Source organism: Oncorhynchus gorbuscha, linkage group LG15, assembly GCF_021184085.1.
Source record: "Oncorhynchus gorbuscha isolate QuinsamMale2020 ecotype Even-year linkage group LG15, OgorEven_v1.0, whole genome shotgun sequence".
In the NCBI taxonomy this organism is placed as follows: Eukaryota; Metazoa; Chordata; class Actinopteri; order Salmoniformes; family Salmonidae; genus Oncorhynchus; species Oncorhynchus gorbuscha.
In genome coordinates, this window is record NC_060187.1 from 55744608 (window position 1) to 55763860 (window position 19253).

The window sequence follows — 19253 nt, forward strand, 5'->3', positions numbered from 1 at the left end:
AAGCTTCACAGCGGAATTTGGAGTATCTGTCCATAGGACCACTTTAAGCCGTACACTCCACAGAGCTGGTCTTTACGGAAGAGTGGCCATTGCTTGAAGAAAGAAATAAGCAAACACGTTTGGTGTTAGCCAAAAGGCATGTGGGAAACTCCCCAAACATATGGAAGAAGGTACTCTGATCAGATAAGACTAAAATTGAGCTTTTTGCCCATCAAGGAAAATGCTATGTCTGGCACAAACCCACCACCTCTCATCCCCCCGTGAACACCATCCCCACAGTGAAGCATGGTGGTGGTAACATCATGCTGTGGGATGTTTTTCATTGGCAGGGACTGGGAAACTGGTCAGAATTGAAAGAATGATGGATGTCGCCAAATACAGGGAAATCATTGAGGCAAACCTGTTTCAGTCTTCCAGAGATTTGAGACTGGGATGGAGGTTCACCTTCAAGCAGGACAATGACCCTAAGCATACTGCTAAAGCAACACTTGAGTGGTTTAAAGGGAAACATTTAAATGTCTTGGAATGACCTAGTCAAAGCCCAGACCTCAATCCAATTGAGAATCTGTGGTATGACTTAAATATTTCTGTACACCAGCAGGAACCCATCCATCTTGAGGAGTTGGAGCAGTTTTGCCTTGAAGAATGGGCAAAAATCCCAGTGGCTAGATGTGCCAAGCTTATAGAGACATACCCCAAGAGACTTGCAACTGTAAATGCTGCAAAAGGTGGCTCTACAAAGTATTGAGTTTGGGGGGTGAATAGTTATGCACACTCAAGTTATTTCTTGTTTGTTTCACAATAAAAAATATTTTGCATCTTCAAATTGGTGGGCATGTTGTGTAAATCAAATTACACAAACCCCCAAAAATCTATAAAATTCCAGGTTGTAAAGGCAACAAAATAGGAAAAATGCCAAGGGGGTGAATACTTTCGCAAGGCACTGTATACCCTGTGCCATATACTGCATGTTTATGTACCAGTGGAGGCTGGTGGGTGGAGAAATCATATTTTTGCAATACCCCTCAGGCTGTGGTGGAAGAGATCAAGGCGAAAAACGCCGACTTGGTGAAAATTCAACAGAGCGGTCATGATCTCAAGGAGATGATTTCAGGTAACGTGAATGATGGTGCAAAATCAACGTGTTTGTATATGTTTACCCTTACCAATAGACAATATTCATCAACAGATGACTCACATAGAGAAACAGCATGAGTTGCGACATGTCACAGGTGGCTGTTGAGGGATACAACGACACATAATAATGGCCGGAGCGGAGCAAATGGAATGGCATCAAACACATGGAAACCATGCGGTATTTGATACCATTCCACTTATTCCACTCCAGTCATTACCAATTATTGTACCACAACCTCCTGTTCTACATGCTAATCGTAAAAACATGCTAAAAGCAACAACGTGCTAAGGGTACTAACATGCTAAGAGTATCAACATGCTACGAGCACCAAAATGACAAGATGATCCACATGCTAAGACTAGCAACATGCTAATCCTACCCGTCTTTGTGTTTGGTGTGGTCCCCACAGAGGAGGAAGCCCAGCAGGTGCAGGAGCGTGTGGACAGCCTGAGGATACGCTGCTCGGTGTTCAGCCTGACTAGTGGTGACGTGCTGCAGAGACTGGAGCAGGCCCTGGAGGCATCCAGCCGCTGCACCTCCAGCCAGGAAGACCTCCACCTGTGGCTGGGCCGCATCGAGAGGGAACTGCTGGGGCCTGCTGGGGGGCAGACTGGGGGTGGAGACACGGTGCTCTGTGCTGCAGAGAGACAGAGGGTAAGAGGCGGGGCTTAGCAACGTTGCCCGTGTGCATAACTGATATGAGGTTGATGGACCGCTTACACCCGGGTCATGACTACTCATTGGGTCCCGTGCATTTAGGCAATATTGACAGTCTTCTGATACGGAGGAAGTAGTAGGAACTCGGCACACACTTCAACTAGACAGCAATGTGTACTTTTATTAACCTTTTATTAACCTGTCTGTATGTGTATGTTATTGTCAGTTGGAGCAGGCTGTGGTGAAGGAGATGGCCTGGTTCAGAGACACTGCCCTGAGCCTGGAGCAACTCAAAGCTATTACTCTGGAGCCTGAGCACATCTCTGCCCAACTCTATGAACAGAAGGTGAAGAGACCCATTGGAACTGCATTTCAAAAGCTACTTTGTCCCTTAGGGCCAGCCTATACACGCCTGTTCATCCACCTCTACATATGCTTTGTTTTGTTCTACAACCACCTATGTAGATTTGTATAGAGGTCTGATGATGTGTGATGTTTAAACATATGTCTTGGTTTGCAAATGCTTGTGTGTTTGCACAGCATTTTACATGACCTTCATTTTAGATTGTAAAATATGCCATGCTTTTGTGTTGTGTACATGAAGATCCTCGCGGTGGAGATTCTGCAACACAAGTTCAACATTGAGAAGATGGTGAAGATCGCTGAAATCTTGCAGACATACGGTGATGAAGGGGAAATAGGGGACCTGCAGGTACATACTGTACCATCTTACCCATGATAACATCTGACTATAAAACATTCAAACAAACGAGACAAGCTAATAGCATACGGGTCACGTTAAAGCTGTTGTCATCCGATCTCCCCAGATCCCGTTGGATGCCTTACAGGAACAATGCAACACCACGTCAGCCACCAACTCCCATGTGGTCCTGCAGCTGGAGCATGCCCAGTCCCTCTTGGTCCAGTTCACTGAGGGCCTTGCTGAGGTGTCACCGTGGCTACAGGAAACCCAAGCGCTCATTGGCCAGCTCTCCCTGAGCACCATTAGCTACAAGGCATTCCGAGAACAACAGGACCTCTTACAGGTAGCAGAGACCTGCCTTTGAGTGGAGTGCCAAGTCTTTAAAACGTTTTTTTCCCCCCCGTTCAACAATGATGCCCTTTTAGATTTCACAGCTCCCCCTCCTTTTTCTGCTCAAATGTGCTGTTCTACTGTACTTCCCTTGTAGATTATTCAGCTCCGTTCATTAGAGTACTTTAATCTACTTGAAAGGAAACCATTGAACATTCCCACAGGTATATAAAAGACATCTCTATTCTCCTAGGTAGTTAATAGAAAGTGAGACAAGGTGACCCGTGTTACCTTTCCTCTTCAACAGTTCTCAGGGATAGAAAGGAGACCCCCTTGTTTCTCAAACATAGCCATTTACGTGCACTCAACAATTCCTTTACCATGCCCAAAAAAATCATCTGGGTCGTAAACATTAGGTACCAAATGGAAGAAAATGTGGAGGAACTACCTGAACTTGTCCAATAAGAAACTGTCCTTTTTTACTACTGTGTGCCCTAATGAATACAACCCAGATCTATGTGTCTAAGGATCTATTTCTATAACCCCTAACCGTTTCTCACCTAGGGCCTAAGGGAGTCCATAGCAGAGCATAGACCTCTGATAGCACGGCTGTGCTCGCTGGGGAAACGTCTGTCAGAGCTTAGTCCCGCCCAGGGGAAGGAGTTATGTCATAGCGCCACAGAGCTTAAGGAGCAGCACAGGGCCATCAGGGACAGGGTCAGAGAGGCTGCCAATCTACTGGAAGAGTCCCTGCCCAGATACACACAGGTGACAGTATGCACACACTGCTGCATGAACGCACGCAAGCATGCATGAAGACACACATGCATCACAAACACACACACCCAAAGCGCACGCACGCACCCACACACACACATAAAGACACACATATGAAGACACACATGCATCACAAACACACACACCCAAAGCGCACGCACGCACGCACACACACACGCACCCACACACACACACACATAAAGACACACACATGAAGACACACTCATGGTGCATGTATACTTACTGTAAATACAGTACTTGTAGCAGTCTCGTCAGACTCTGCATACTGTGAGAATAGACTATACACATAGAAACATGTAAACATTTGACCATCACATACACACAGTGACACAATGGTGTCTTGTCTCTGTAGTTGAATGAGAGGATGACGCTGATTAGAGAGAGTCTGGATGGTCTGCTTGGTCACATGCAGTCCCCAGCCTCTCTGCAGGGTCAGACCCCACGCATCCAGGAGCAGCTACAGGACAACAAGCACACTCTGGCTGAGCTCTCCAAGCTGGAACTGGGCCTAGGGAGTATAGGGACCCAGGCTGATGAGCTCCTGGCCAACACACAGGCAGCTGGGGACGCCTCCATCGGTACAGGTACACTCATCACGAAGTGCCTGAAATGTTGGTTATTTGCATTCAATTGTCGGGAGTATAAAGGGTGTGTAACTTTCTTTCTTGTGAGTTGTTTAAATCAATTTGGAGCTTTTCTATTTCGCAGCACACATCTGGAGAGGGGGAATCTTGGATTTATCTTGAAACAACTTTGACAGAGATGCTGCCTAGGTTACCTACAATGGGTTAAAAAAATTGGAGTGTGTAGAGAAAGTAATTTGAGAGAAAATGCAGATGTCACTGTGACTTGCAATGATTGTGATATGTGGTTAACATGTGTATGAGTGTCTGCTAAATTACTAAAATGCAATGTATTATAATGACTGTATTCTGTCTTCTCTCTAGCAATCCAGGAGCGGGTGTCCAGCCTGACTCAGCTGTGGGAGGAGGCTCAGAGGCAGGCTCAGGAGAGAGATGGCTGGCTGCTCAACCTGCTGGACCTGGCTCTCAAGTTCTGGAGCGATGTTAGTGATGTGACGGCCGGCCTGTACGATGCCCAACAGGCTGTCCTGGACCTGAACGCCAGCAGGACAGACTCAGAGACCATCCGCCAGAGCCTGGAGACTATGCAGGTAACTGTGGACAGTGGAGCTGTTGGTTTGATCTTAAGCTGCTTTAAGATGAATGAAATAGTTCAGTACAATTTCCAGTGAATGTTTTTTTTCCCATCCTCTGTCAGGTACTAAGATGATCCAAGACGATCTATTTCCAAAAAATTTACTTTACGCTGTCTGCTTCAATTTATCTCCCTTATTACTGATTCCATTGTGGGGTCTCTCACCCCTGACAATATCGCCTTACAGACACTCAGGGAGGACATCGACAGTCTACAGGGGGACCTGGACACGCTTGGCATTCTGGGAATGGACCTGATGTCAGCATGTGGGGACACAGACAAACCTGATGTCACCAAGAGCTTAGATGAGGTGAGGAGTGAGAGGAGGTAACATTTATGTTAATATTCATTCTCCATAAGACAATCCTTTTCCAATGTGTTTCTAAACAACGACATCACTGACTCCATAGCTCTACTGCACATGGAACAACCTGAGTAAACTCTGGAGTGAGTGTCACAAAACACTGGAGGAATCTTTACAGATGGCTCTACATTACCAGGACACCATGCAGGTATGTGTGTACAGTATGTGTGCGTGTATGCATGTGTAGTGCATGCGTGCATTCGTGAGTGTGTCTGTGTGTGGGAGCCGGTCACTAACATATCCGTATTGTCTCTTAGCTTTGCTTGGCTGCCGCTTCTCCTCTTAACTCCCCCAGTGCAGTGGCAACCAGCCAACAATAAACTCCACTAGTCTTTTATGTCCATTGCAATGGCAGAAACCAGACTCTAGCTCCCTGTAGTGTTGGTGATGAGTGACTGACAGACTGTGCACTTCCCTGCCAATGGGAAACACATGGTGTTAACTGCGAGAGACACAGTCGATACCCGAGGTCTGGGAAGCCAGCTTCAGTGTCGCCACTTGTACAAGTCAACAGGATCGCATGTTTCATTGTTCAATATGGAAGTTATTTCACCACTTCAAAATACATACAGTTGAAGTCGGAACGTTTACATACACTTAGGTTGGAGTCATTAAAACTTGTTTTTCAACCACTCCACACATTTCTTGTTAACAAACTATAGTTTTGGCAAGTCGGTTAGGACATCTACTTTGTGCATGACACAAGTAATTTTTCCAACAATTGTTTACAGACTGATTATTTCACTTATAATTCACTGCATCACAATTCCAGTGGGTCAGAAGTTTACATACCCTAAGTTGACTGTGCCTTTAAACAGCTTGGAAAGTTCCAGAAAATTGTCTTGGCTTTAGAAGCTTATGATAGGCTAATTGACATAATTTGAATCAATTGGAGGTGTACCTGTGGATGTATGTCAAGGCCGACCTTTCAACTCAGTGCGTATTTGCTTGACATCATGGGAAAATCAAAAGAAATCAGCCAAGACCTCAGAAAAGAATTGTAGACCTCCACAAGTCTGGTTCATCCTTGGGAGCAATTTCCAAACGCCTGAAGGTACCACGTTCATCTGTACAAGCAATAGTACGCAAGTATAAACACCATGGGACCACACAGCCGTCATACCGCTCAGGAAGGAGTTGCGTTCTGTCTCCTAGAGATGAATGTACTTTGGAGCGAAAAGTGCAAATCAATCCCAAAACATCAGCAAAGGACCTTGTGAAGATGCTGGAGGAAACAGGCACAAAACTATCTATATCCAACGAGTCCTATATCGACATAACCTGAAAGGCCACCCAGCAAGAAAGAAGCCACTGCTCCAAAACCGGCATAAAAAAGCCTGACTACGGTTTGCAACTGCACATGGGGACAAAGATCATACTTTTTGTCCTCTGGTCTGATGAAACAACAATAGAACTGTTTGGCCTTAATGACCATCGTTATGTTTGGAGGAAAAAGGGGGAGGCTTGCAAGCCGAAGAACACCATCCCAACCGTGAAGCACAGGGGTGGCAGCATCATGTTGTGGGGGTGCTTAGCTGCAGGAGGGACTGGTGCACTTCACAAAATAGATGGCATCATGAGGTAGGATAATTATATGGATATATTGAAGCAACATCGCAAGACATCAGTCAGGAAGTTCAAGCTTGGTCGCAAATGGGTCTTCCACATGGACAGTGACCCCAAGCATACTTCCAAAGTGGTGGCAAAATTGCTTAAGGACAACGAAGTCTAGGTATTGGATTGGCCATCACAAAGCCCTGACCTCCAATGCTATAGAAAATATGTGGGCAGAACTGAAAAAGCGTGTGCGAGCAAGGAAGCCTACACACCTGACTCAGTTACACCAGCTCTGTCAGGAGGAATGGGCCAAAATTCACCCAACTTATTGTGGGAAGCTTGTGGAAGGCTACCTGAAAAGTTTGACCCAAGTTAAACAATTTAAAGGCAACGCTACCAAATACTAATTGAGTGTGTGTACATTTCTGACCCACTGGGAATGTGATGAAAGAAATAAAAGCTGAAATAAATCATTCTCTACTATTATTCTGACATTTCACATTCTTCAAATAAATTGGTGATCCTAACGGCATTTTTTACTAGGATTAAATGTCAGGAATTGTGAAAAACTGAGTTTAAATGTATTTGCCTAAGGTGTATGTAAACATCCAACTTCAACTGTAGCAACTATTCATAGTTTCTTGTGACACAAACGTGTGTGTATATGAAGGAATTGTGTTTTTAAGCATATAAAAACAATACATTTCTTGTTTTTCCACAGGGGCTTTTCGAGTGGCTCAAGTCAGCAGAGCTGAGATCCACAGAGGAGTTCTTGGTAGGAACTGACCTGGAGTCAGTCAAAGAGCAGCTGTGTGACCTCAAGGTGAGTCTACTCTACACAAACAGAACCCACTGAAGAGCTCCCACTCTTTCCCAAAATCAAACCAATAATCTATCATGGGAGCAATAAGCAAGACATTCCATAATTGTCACTTTAAGCCTTTGAGTCTTTTGCTGAATCTGACAGTTCTTTCTACATTGCCAGCTCTGTAAAGTGTATATGAAACATGTGCTGTTTCTCCTCAGGAGTTTAAACGGGAGCTATACCAGAAGAAGATCGAGATGGAGAGCCTGAACCACCGCTTTGTGTGCAGGCTGTCTCCAGGCTCTGAGCGTCCCGGATCTGTTTCTCCTCTGTGTGACTTCAGACAGCGCTGGGACAGCCTGGAGGCAGAGACTGTCAGCAGACAGGTTAGACTCCACTCAATCACTCATCAATATGTGCAATTCAATTGGCTGGGACTGGTTTCCCCAGACACAGATTAATCCTAGTACTGGATTAAGAAATTCCATTGAGGATGTTTTTTTAGTCTAGGAAAAGGCTTAGCCTGTGTTCAGGAAACCGACACCTGTTCAGTATTTTTTTTTAATGGCTTGGGTTATGTTATTGAAGAGGTGGGACAATGCGTGAATGTGTTTTCACTACTTGTGGTTGCAGCATCAGCTGGAGTGTTCCCTGCTGGGTCTGGGTCAGTTTCAGAACACTCTGGACGAGCTGCACACCTGGCTCTCCCACACAGCCGACCTCCTCCAGGGCAGTCGGCCAATCAGCATCGACCTGCAGGCATGCGAGATAGAGCTGGCCAAACACAAGGTTTGTGACTTAAATGAATCAACACAATGTATTGGGATCAATGTCATTTTAAAGCTTCTGACACCTATGGGTATGTGTGTGTTTGAGGAAGGATGATACTATTGGATAATTTCTCTGAGCATAAGATGTTTGTGTGCAAATATCATGTGTATTACAGTATTGTCATCAAGTGTGCTGCTATCTTCCTCTCCACTCTAGGTGCTGCGTAATGACGTCATGTCCCACGTGCATACGGTGGAGTCTTTGAACCAGGCGGGGCGGGCCCTATTGGAGGTGGGGACAGGGGACAGCCCTCACGGTCTGCACCCACAGCTGGAGCAGCTGAATGAACGCTGGGAGTTTGTCCGCTGTGAGACAGAGCGCAGACAGCTGGAGCTGGAGAACAACCTCAGTCAGGTGAGGAGAGATTGGGAATAGACCAAGTGGCAAGTTATTTTTCATCATCACTCCATCTCTTTGTCTTATTCACTATCACATATGCAAAGAGATGCCAAACTTATTAGAAATCTTAGGACAAATTACTTATTAGGTTTCTCCCAACATTGCAGTATCACTTGTACTGAATGATTATCTGCTTTGTGGTGCCCTCTAGGGGTGAATCAGACTTAGTAAAATCTAAAATATTGCAATCATAACAGATTAGTAATTGATAATTAAATATGGTTTTCAGAGGTGTATTTATGATTTTTTTTCTACCCTAGGTCCAAGATGTTACAATGGAGATCCAGGATCTTCTTCAGTGGTTGGAGAACACAGACCTGAGGCTGTCCTCCAGTAAGACAGTGTGGGGGATGCCTGACTTTGCCAGCGAGAGGCTCAACGCACATCTGGTAAGGCCAACACAACACCAACTCTACCCCAAATCAATAACTGACCAGTAGATTGTCACATGATTCATGATGATGACTGCTAGCTTGCTACTTTTGAAAGTATGATGTTGACACGATCAATCCAATCAAAGCTACTGTAGATAAAACGTGCTTTGATGTAATTGTATCTGTGGCCAATGACCTTGAGCCTTCTTGGATGGGCACTTCTAATGTAACTCTATGGCAGCACCAAAGGGGCATGCATTTTCTAGCTCTACCTGTATATTTTGCGGTGACGTGTCCCCATGAGTGAAAGAACATTGAGCCAATTACAGTGCAACTAGAGAACATTACCAACTCCTACGTTCCATATATTCTGCTGGCTGCCCCACCACCACAGAAAGTGCTGAGCTAGGCTAAAACACCTGCATTTTGAAGCTGCCTCACTCAAGAATGCAAAAAAAAGAGACCATGTTTGTATGCAGCTTTACTGACTCAAATGTATGACATTTTTAATTGACATTGTTTGCAAACTGATATGACACATACTGTATGAATGCCAAAATAACATGCAAACAGGCAACAAAACAAAAAAAACTCAACTGCCCTGAATGATGGGTCGCCACTGGACCCATCTAGTAGCTGCCCACAAACGGTCCTGTGCCCTGATCATAAACTGAAATCCAAGTTCAGAGATTCATAGTACTATAGGGTGAGACCCCTTTACCCATCCACCTGGATCTCATTGAATCCTAATATGGATTGTCATTGTATGATTTTTCTTTTTACAAGGTTTTGTCTCAGCTCAGAGGAACCTACCCTGACTGTACGCACATTTTACAGTGTGGCATTGAGCAATAGGGATGGCTATATAGCTGGATAGCCCCATCTGGTGGTTGATATCTTTAATGACAGTACATTCAAACTTTTTATGTGAATGTGTAAATGCAAGTGTTAATTGAATGACTAGGAAGGTGCAATTGAAACTTACACATCATTTATTTTGATTACTGACATTACATTTTTTTGTACATACCGTATCAACTGCTTAAAACACTTGTTCATTACTTCTGAGATGGCAGTGTCTTATTCTTTCCTCTGGTCTAAAAACTATCCCAATGCCCCAGGGCAGTGATTACACTACCCTGTGTAGGGTGCCGTCTTCCGGATGGGACGTTAAACGGGTGTCCTGACTCTCTGCGGTCATTTAAAGATCCCATGGCACTTATCGTAAGAGTACGGGTGTTAACCCGTAATTTAAAAAAATATTAAAGGAAAGTCTTCATTTGAATTACATGGAGTTTTAGTCAAACAATTTTCACAACCTTCCAGCTAATGTCAGTACATAATTGCATATGTTTTGTCCTCACTTGACCCTGGCAATTAGCTAGTTTTTGCCTTTCCCGCTACAAAAAGGCGCAGTGGGCAAATCTTACTTCCACTATTAAAGTACGGGAACACCTTTTCAGTGAATTGGTCTTTGAAGGTGTAGAGAGTGGTGTTCTTGGTGATGTCGCAGAATGTCACCTCCCCTTTGTCACAGTCCAGTCGAACTCGGATCACTTGTGGGTTCTCATCTACTTTGATCTGGACATGTGATTTTATACATGCTTTGTATTTGCCACTGATGTGTTTGATGATCCACAATCCACTCTGAGGCTCCATTTTGACTTGCTTCTTGCGTGGAATGGACTCTTTGGCTACTCCTAAGATCCAGTTATCATTATCTCCTACCTCCACATCCCAGTAATGGATGCCTTCACTGTACCCTTCAGAACCCAACACTCCTACGTTAAGAAACCTTTCGGGATTGTCTGGGAGACTCTGCCTCTCGTCACAGTATGTCATAGTGGTGAGGTCATCAGAGAGTGTGAACTTAGTGGACATTGTGTTCGGATCCATGGTCACAGGAGCTATAGGGATGTGTGCAGAGATATTGCATATTAATATTGAACTATATTGGTGGGACACATACAGTAGAGAAACCAATTTGTGGGGGGGGGGGGGGGGGGGGTGCACTCACTGTAGTCAACAAACTCATGCATCTTCTCCCAGACTTTGAACTTGAGAGATCCCACATGTTTGGCCACGTCAATCAGTGCTCCTGACACTACCTGAGTATCTTCAGTATCTGGGAATGTGCAATTGGCTCTATGGGAAAAAAAAAGGAAAACAAAATGGATGTGTCAGTGGAATGGAAAGAATTATAATAATTTAGAAACTTTAAAAAAAAGTGATTTACCTGTTAAGTATGGCCTTGTAGTTCTATGAAAAAAAGAACGAGGACAAACGTCACTTAATATCAGGCGACTGTGAGAGAAACAGTTTCACAGCAATGGGATTTTTAACATTTTGACAGACCCCTTACCTGCAGGAATGTGATATTGTCAACTTCCATTTCCTTATCTATAACTACTATCGTCTCTGAAAGGGTTGTGATCTCTCTGGTCAATGCCTCAGCTTTTTCTTGCATCACTTCAGATTTCTGCCGTTCTTCCTCTCTCAGGGTAGCTATCCTGGCCGTCTCTTCCTCGTCTAGGAACTGGTGGAGTTTCTGAAACTCCCTGCTGATCTGCTCCTCTGCAAATTGGGCCTGGCCCTACAATAAGAACATTCAACTCAACATTCAACATTGCCCAAACGGCTCACTCAAATATTTATGTTACTTAAAATGCATTATAATAGCTACCTTTATGTGCTCCACCCAGCTTTGATGACACATCTTGGCTGTGTTCTTGTTTTCTAGTTTGTTCTTCAAAGTGGAAACCACAGCCTGGATTTCACTCTAGATTGGAAGTGATTGTCGTCAAACATCTGATTTTGTTACCGACGCTGTAAAAATGTGTGTTGATTCAGCTTCAAAAACCAAGGCAACCAGATGCAATACCATTTTTTGTTTGCGCAACATTCTGGCGTATTAACTCAACCAACATTCACAAATTTGCTTGAATTTTTTAGGTTGATTGAAAATACAATTCAACATGCCCAAATGTAACTAAAAATCGTATTGCAGCTGGTTGGTTGCCTTGGGTTTTTGTATTAAATAATCTGAAGCCCTCTAATCTCTTTTTTTTGTGCTAAATAAGAGTGGGATAAAAAATTGGAAAGATGTCATGGATTGAACCCTGCAGGGTACAGTATATGTGCATGGAGCCGGGACGTTACACATTTGCCAGTAGCTGGAAGGTCGCTGGTTCGAATACCCGAGCCGACGAGGTGAGGAAAAAATCTGTCGATGTGTCCTTGAGCGAGGGACTTTAATCGCCGTACTACTATGGCTGATCCCGTAAAAAAAACATTTCACTGCACCTATCCGGTGTATAATTTAAACTCAATAAAAATATAAAAGCAACAATAAACGATTTTACTGAGTTACAGTTCATATAAAGAAATCAGTCAATTGAAATAAATACATTAGGCCTACCCACTTGGGAGCCACGCCCAGCTAATCAGAAGGAGTTTTCCCCACAAAAGTGTTTTATTACAGACAGATATACTCCTCACAGGACAAGAGCAACGGAAATGGTGCTGTCAAAGAGAGTAGATAGTGGTTTTCATCCTCTCTGGTGCTCTGCTCTCATCAATGTCAAAAAAATAAAGTGCGTGTGTGCAGTGTCTTTTGCCATCGCCTTCCACAAGCAAACATGAACTTGTAAATTCACGCAACGAGCTTTTTCAAATTCAGCTACGTTTATTTTTTTGAAGTCCACTCAATTTACACAATTATGCTGAGTAAGCAACTGGTTTGGTCACAGAGAGGTACATTGCCAGTTAAATCCAAGCAAAGTAAACAAAAAGTTTACAAAATGGTCTCACCTTCAAATCCGGCACAGCCTCCTCAACGGGATAACAGTCATGACCTTTATGTTTTTTTGATGTGTAGCAGACAACACAGATGAGCTGTTTATCGTCGAAACAGAAGATTTTAAGTTTCTCCCCATGCAGCTGGCAATTATCAGATCTGATGTTTTCACCCCCGTTCTGTAAGGAATCACAGAGACTCTTTAAGGCGAGGCTTAAACTCTGCTCCTCAGATGAACACTCTTTTTTGCATACGGGACACAGCGTATTCTCCATTTCCTTCCAGTATTTCTGCAGACACTCCTCACAGAAGCTGTGGCTGCATTTGAGGACCGCCGGGTTCCTGAAGATGTCACCGCAAACGGGACAAGAGAGGTGCTCCTCCAAGAGAGACAAACTGGCAGCCATTCTTTTTCACACACAGGGATCGTTTGTGCTATTCTTTCCTCATTGGTTGAAATGGACCTCACCCACAAGTTACCAAGAAACAAAACAGAAACTAAACTCACTCTGCCTCGGTGCAGAAACTCAGGCTTGGACGTATGTACAGTATAGTACCTACCGACAATAATGTCAACGGTTTATTATTATAGCTATATGGTAAACAATTATCATAGGCAAAATATTGTACGAACTACTATGTTTTTTTGTCCATTTCCGTTTTCGGAATATTTAGTTAAAAGCCTGGAATAAAGAAAATGGGCTACCTATAATTTAATTACATTGTACATATATTTAGCTTCTATGTGGTAAATGGTACGTGTGCATATAGATTGTGCATAGGCTTGTCTCACACATAAAACTTCTCTTTGTGCCAGACTGAGTTCAAATGCCTTCTTTTTCTTTTTGTTCTGTATTTATTTATCTGTATATGTTAAGTATGTATGTACATGTGTGTGTGTATATATACAGTGTGTATTTATGTATATATTTTTTTAAATGTTTGGATAACCTCATTTACTATTATGTATTGATTTTTCAACTTACATTATTCACTCTTTATGCAATGCGTAATGCAGAGAACAGCAGAAGAAGAAATATCATTGAATTACCACAGTGAATTATTGTAATGTTTGTTTATGTGCCAATTAATCCCATAAGGGATGAGTTGCCAAATGGCGATTTGACGCAAAAATCAAATGTTACTCATTAATTCATACTAGAGTGACACAAAACAACAAAAACGAACATTTTGTGAGGACTTTTACCTATGTGAGCACACCTCTTTGCCACTGGATGTCAGTAAGTACCCAGACATGGCAAAAAGCAATGGTTGTTAATGGTGAAGACATGGAAATTATGAAGGTATTGCTTAAAACGTGTGTAAAAAATAAAGACATGGTCACCCCCATGACACTGTTGTAATCCAGTATGTAACATTTTACCTTTAAAATCTGGTGGAAAAAGTCACAGTGAATCCCATTCAGGGTCAACCTGTCCCAAGGTATGCTTTAATCTTTTAAGCAAGCAGTTCCAAGAGCTTCTACTAAATGTCATTATCTGCCATCTCTCTTTCTTTAAGATGGAGTGGCAGGCAGGCAATGCGATGGACCCAGGCTTAGTGATTCATTATTTATCTCACACTGTCCAATGTTCTCCCTCCCAGGTAGCTGGGAGCCTTATTGGGGCTGAGGATGGCTGTCAATCCCCCTAGGGTCAATTTTTTTATTTTACCTTTATTTAATTAGGCAAGTCAGTTAAGAACAAATTCTTATTTTCAATGACGGCCTAGGAACAGTGGGTTAACTGCCAGTTCAGGGGCAGAACGACAGATTTGTACCTTGTCAGCTTGAGGGTTTGAACTTGCAACCTTCCGGTTACTAGTCAAAATCAAATCGAAATCAAATTTATTTGTCACATACACATGGTTAGCAGATGTTAATGCGAGTGTAGCTAGTGATATATTTACATCATTCCCATCAATTCCCATTATTAAAGTGGCTGGAGTTGAGTCAGTGTGTTGGCAGCGGCCACTCAATGTTAGTGGTGGCTGTTCAACAGTCTGATGGCCTTGAGATAGAAGCTGTTTTTCAGTCTCTCGGTCCCAGCTTTGATGCACCTGTACTGACCTCGCCTTCTGGATGATAGCAGGGTGAACAGGCAGTGGCTCGGGTGGTTGATGTCCTTGATGATCTTTATGGCCTTCCTGTAACATCGGGTGGTGTAGGTGTCCTGGAGGGCAGGTAGTTTGTCCCCGGTGATGCGTTGTGCAGACCTCACTACCCTCTGGAGAGCCTTACAGTTGAGGGCGCATGCCCTAACCACTAGGCTACCCTGCCGCCCCTAAGCTAATGAGCTTAGGCAGTTTGACATAGTGTTCTCTCTTACTGTTATCCCTGGGACTAGTCTCAGTGACAGATGCCTTCTGGAGAGCATCAAGACCACTCCACCAGTCTTACACCACTCCCAGGGTGTAACGGAGCTGACAGAACAGAGTGCTAGTGTGTTGTGCACTTCCCCAGGGGTCCTGGGAACTGGAGAGGGTGCTAGAGCCCAGTGCCTGTCCCAGAATAAGCTCTTCCTCTTGAGCTGACAGCACAGTGTCAGTGTGCTGTGCCTAGTGCTGTAATCAAGTTGCTAAAGTGGAGTACTACAACACTGGCACTCCCCAGAAGGTCCTGAGAGAGGACCGGGTGCTAGTGCTCAGTGCCAGTCCCAAAATGCCCCTAATTGTCAGGACCCGGTTACGAACCCGGGTCTTCAGAGTGAGAAACAGTCACTTAACCAACTGAGCCACGAATAGTTGGCAGAACCCAGAAGAAGAGGCAGACACAGCAGTACTTAAGACGGTGTATTTAATGAAGTAAAAAGTGAAGTTCTTCAGGAAAACATGTAACTCCACAACCTCAAAAGGAATTCCACAAGAACAAAGGTAATCCTCCAAGACAAAAAGGTAAATCCACAAGGTGGAAGGTATAGCACAAAAAGCCTCAAAAAATACTCAAAAACAAACAAACAAGAACAAAAAACAGAATTCCACAAGAGAGTCCACTGGGATCAACAAGAGTTCAGAGTACTAGGGCTGGGTGCTAACATACAAACACAGAGCAAAGGACTGAGGAAAACAAAGGGTTTAAATACAATCAGGGGAAACGAGGCACAGGTGCAAATAATAATGGGGATCAAGGGAAAACAAAAGGTCAAAAGGCACAATGGGGGCATCTAGTGACCAAAAACCGGAACAACCCTGGCCAAATCCTGACACTAATCATCTTTGTTCAATGTCACAATGCCACTGTGCTGTAGAGCTCCTTCCTGCTGCACAGACTCTGGAGAGACAGAAGGTATTGATGCCAATGGCTCCGAGACCATATTCAATATTGTTATCAATAAATTACAACGGTGTCCTTGCAGCCTCATATCAACCGATTTGCAAAAAGATGACAATTAGTCAATAGGCAATTTCTCTCCTGTTCTACCCAGTTACGGTGGACGGTAACTAGTTAGCAGATGGACATTTGACTGCATACATAATGAATAATATTTTGTCCATATATATATCTCAGTTTGAAAGGAAAGTGGGAGACTTGCTGTATATAAGTGGACATAGTGGATGCTGAGCTTCCCTCTCTCTACCGCCCCAGGAGCTGTGTAACGAGATGGACTCCAAGCTCCATGCCTACACAGACGTGAGGAACGCCATCCGCAGGATGTTGGAGAGCGGCAACGTGACCCGGGGCTCCAGCACGGAACACAGCCTCTGTATCCTGGAGCAGAAGTGGACTACCGTCTACGGGAAAGTACAGGACCGCAAGGTGAGAGTGATACTTAGGCTGCTCCCAGATCTATGTGCTTTAGCCAACCCCTCTGACCATTGTCAACCTTACATACAGGGTTGTGTTGATTAGGGCATGCAACAATGTTTTAGCTGCAGAAAATGAAAAGGAGCATTTCTTACTGGATAAGTTCAGGTAGTCCCTCCCTTTTTCAGTCAGTTTTCATCCAACCCAGATCTGGGACAAGGCTAAGTGACACTGATGAGGGGCCTAAGAATATGATGATTAACTACAGTATATTTGTGAATGACCTGGGTAAAAGTGTGATATCTGTTCTGTTCGTAGGCTAAGCTAACCGAAGGGTTGAGCCTGGCAAAGGAGTTCCACTGTAATGTCCAGGAGCTGCTGACCAGGATGACCAAGTATGAGGAGGCCATAGGAGACCTGCCTGCCCCCAGCTTCGTCCTGGACACAGTCTGTGGCCAGCTTCAAGAACACCGGGTGTGTGTGTGTGTGTGTGTCTGTCTGTCTGTCTGTCTGTCTGTCTGTCTGTCTGTCTGTCTGTCTGTCTGTCTGTCTGTCTGTCTGTCTGTCTGTCTGTCTGTCTGTCTGTCTGTCTGTCTGTCTGTCTGTCTGTCTGTCTGTCTGTCTGTGCCTGCGTGTGAGTTTGTGTTTGTGTGTATTAGCATGCATGTGCACATGCATTTGTGTCTGTGTGTGAGAGTATGTGTTTGTGCATATGTGTGTGCATGTGTGAATGATGTCTGTGTGTATATGATAAATCATAGTGTATTTCCTCCCTACAGACTCTGGTGAGTGAGGTGAACTGCTACGGTGAGAAGAAGACAGTGGTGGAGACTGCAGGCTCCAGGCTGACCGAGCTGAGCAGGAAGGAGGACTGTGACGTGGTTCATAACCTGATCATGACCGTACAGGACCGCTACAGGAAACTTCACCAGTGCACCACAGAGAGGGGCCGAACACTAGAGGACGTCAAGAAAAATGTAAAACAGGTATAGATACAGAACCATCCCTGAAATATAGTTTTTTTTGGTAATTATGAACTATTCTGTATTTTCCACCCCACATAATATTTTTTTCCCCACATCCTCTATCTATTAACTCATAGTAACCCTCCAAAACAGTCTTAATGCCTCAGTTTCAATAGTCCAATTTAGAAGGGCTCTCATGATAACAAGCACACGTTATCCTCTAATATTTCAGTTCAGTGAATCTTGGCGCCTTCTAGTGGACTGGATGACTGAGGTGGAGCAGACGCTGGACACACATAAAGAGATCGCCACGGACCACGAGGAAATTAAACTGCAGCTCACCGAACAGAAGGTAGGCCTAAAGAAATTATAGAAATAATTGTAGCTCTTGTGAATATTATTCTAGCTTAGAATGTATCATTTAAATCCATTGTTTTTGTCCATTGTTTTTGTTCAGCAAAATTACATATTTACCTTTTATTCCTGTATTTTTCTGTATGTGTGCTCCTAGGACTTCCAGAAGCTTCTGCGCTCGAAGCGACCTATGTACGAGGCCACTCTAAAGAGTGGGCGGGGCCTCCATGAGAGGTCTCAGAGCGCCCAAGACAGACAGCACCTGGAGAACCTGCTCTCTGAGCTCCGGGACTCATGGGATACCATCAGTGGCAAATCCATGGAAAGGTGAGGGACACAATGTGCTGCTGAGGGAAATGGCATTTCCACACAGCTAAAATTATTTAAAATACTGGCCCCAATTCACTCCCTACCTGTTCCCCTAGGCCCTCAATATCTGTAGACCTGAAGGGATAGGATAGGTTCAATCCAAATAGTTGTGGACTATCCACAATTTTGCTTCCACCTTACAGATCTGCACACATTGAAGGGATCTGCAAACATCAAAGCCAAGGATAGGGGTAGGGAGTGGATTGTGGCCGGAATCAATTTGGGCAACACGGTTGGCCAACTTTGACAGAGTTTATAATCCAGTCAAATTTTCCTCAGGCAACACAAACTGGAGGAGGCACTGCTGTTTTCAGGCAGATTCACAGACGCCCTTCAAGCCTTGAATGACTGGTTATACAGAGCAGAGCCACAGCTGGCTGAAGACGTACCTGTCAGTGGGGAAAAAGACATGGTCAACAATCTGATCGACAAGCACAAGGTCATTATTTATACATTCTGTGTATGTGATTCGATAAGATATTGAGGCTTTTCTATGGACACCATAACAATACCTTTCTTGAGGCGTCACCTGAAAGCTGTTTGACAGCAATACAGGGTATGAAATACCTCTCACGCTGACATTCTCTTGGACTCTCTTGTTTCTCAGGTGTTCCAGAAGGAGTTGGGGAAGCGAGCCGGGTGCATTAGGACCCTGAAGCGCTCGGTGAGGGACCTGACCAGGAGCAGCACTGCTGATGCCCATTGGTTGCAGGAGCAGATGGACGAATTGGAGGGACGCTGGGAGGATGTGTGTAAACTGTCCGTATCCAAGCAGGCCAGGCTGGAGGCATCCCTTCAACAGGTAACTCACCATACTGTCTTATTCACATTTTACGATAACACTGAAGACGAG

The 19253-nt window shown here is 44.1% G+C and overlaps 2 protein-coding genes across 2 annotated transcripts in view; one reads left to right on the plus strand and one right to left on the minus strand.

Moving 5' to 3' along the window:
- The window catches only part of LOC123997278 (plectin-like), a 145412-nt gene that overhangs the window by 113019 nt on the left and 13140 nt on the right, over window positions 1-19253 (plus strand). Inside the window, exons 43-64 of the mRNA XM_046301431.1 lie at window positions 1030-1114; window positions 1548-1792; window positions 2022-2141; window positions 2400-2507; window positions 2623-2841; window positions 3393-3596; window positions 3979-4210; window positions 4574-4800; window positions 5032-5154; window positions 5255-5356; window positions 7487-7588; window positions 7792-7956; window positions 8204-8359; window positions 8558-8755; window positions 9061-9189; window positions 16554-16724; window positions 17031-17186; window positions 17492-17698; window positions 17910-18029; window positions 18189-18358; window positions 18680-18839; window positions 19008-19202. Of these exons, the coding sequence (XP_046157387.1) occupies window positions 1030-1114; window positions 1548-1792; window positions 2022-2141; window positions 2400-2507; window positions 2623-2841; window positions 3393-3596; window positions 3979-4210; window positions 4574-4800; window positions 5032-5154; window positions 5255-5356; window positions 7487-7588; window positions 7792-7956; window positions 8204-8359; window positions 8558-8755; window positions 9061-9189; window positions 16554-16724; window positions 17031-17186; window positions 17492-17698; window positions 17910-18029; window positions 18189-18358; window positions 18680-18839; window positions 19008-19202 (3594 nt within the window). The remainder of the gene's footprint in view (window positions 1-1029; window positions 1115-1547; window positions 1793-2021; window positions 2142-2399; window positions 2508-2622; window positions 2842-3392; window positions 3597-3978; window positions 4211-4573; window positions 4801-5031; window positions 5155-5254; window positions 5357-7486; window positions 7589-7791; window positions 7957-8203; window positions 8360-8557; window positions 8756-9060; window positions 9190-16553; window positions 16725-17030; window positions 17187-17491; window positions 17699-17909; window positions 18030-18188; window positions 18359-18679; window positions 18840-19007; window positions 19203-19253) is intronic.
- Window positions 10144-13419, minus strand: LOC123997528 (nuclear factor 7, brain-like). Its single transcript, XM_046301864.1, has 6 exons — window positions 12985-13419; window positions 11858-11953; window positions 11537-11767; window positions 11411-11433; window positions 11192-11319; window positions 10144-11081 (listed from the first exon to the last, which is right to left on the minus strand). Exons 1-6 carry the CDS (start codon window positions 13375-13377, stop codon window positions 10552-10554), a joined length of 1401 nt encoding a protein of 466 aa, XP_046157820.1. The 5' UTR covers window positions 13378-13419; the 3' UTR covers window positions 10144-10551.

Excerpts from the sequence above, each read along its gene's own strand:
- LOC123997528 (XM_046301864.1), bottom strand. The coding sequence starts at position 13,377 with ATGGCTGCCAGTTTGTCTCTCTTGGAGGAGCACCTCTCTTGTCCCGTT. Across the intron at positions 11,434-11,536 it reads ACAATATCACATTCCTGCAG|AACTACAAGGCCATACTTAA; the intron begins GTAAGGGGTCTG and ends TTTTTTTCATAG. Across the intron at positions 11,320-11,410 it reads TACAAGGCCATACTTAACAG|AGCCAATTGCACATTCCCAG; the intron begins GTAAATCACTTT and ends TTTTTCCCATAG.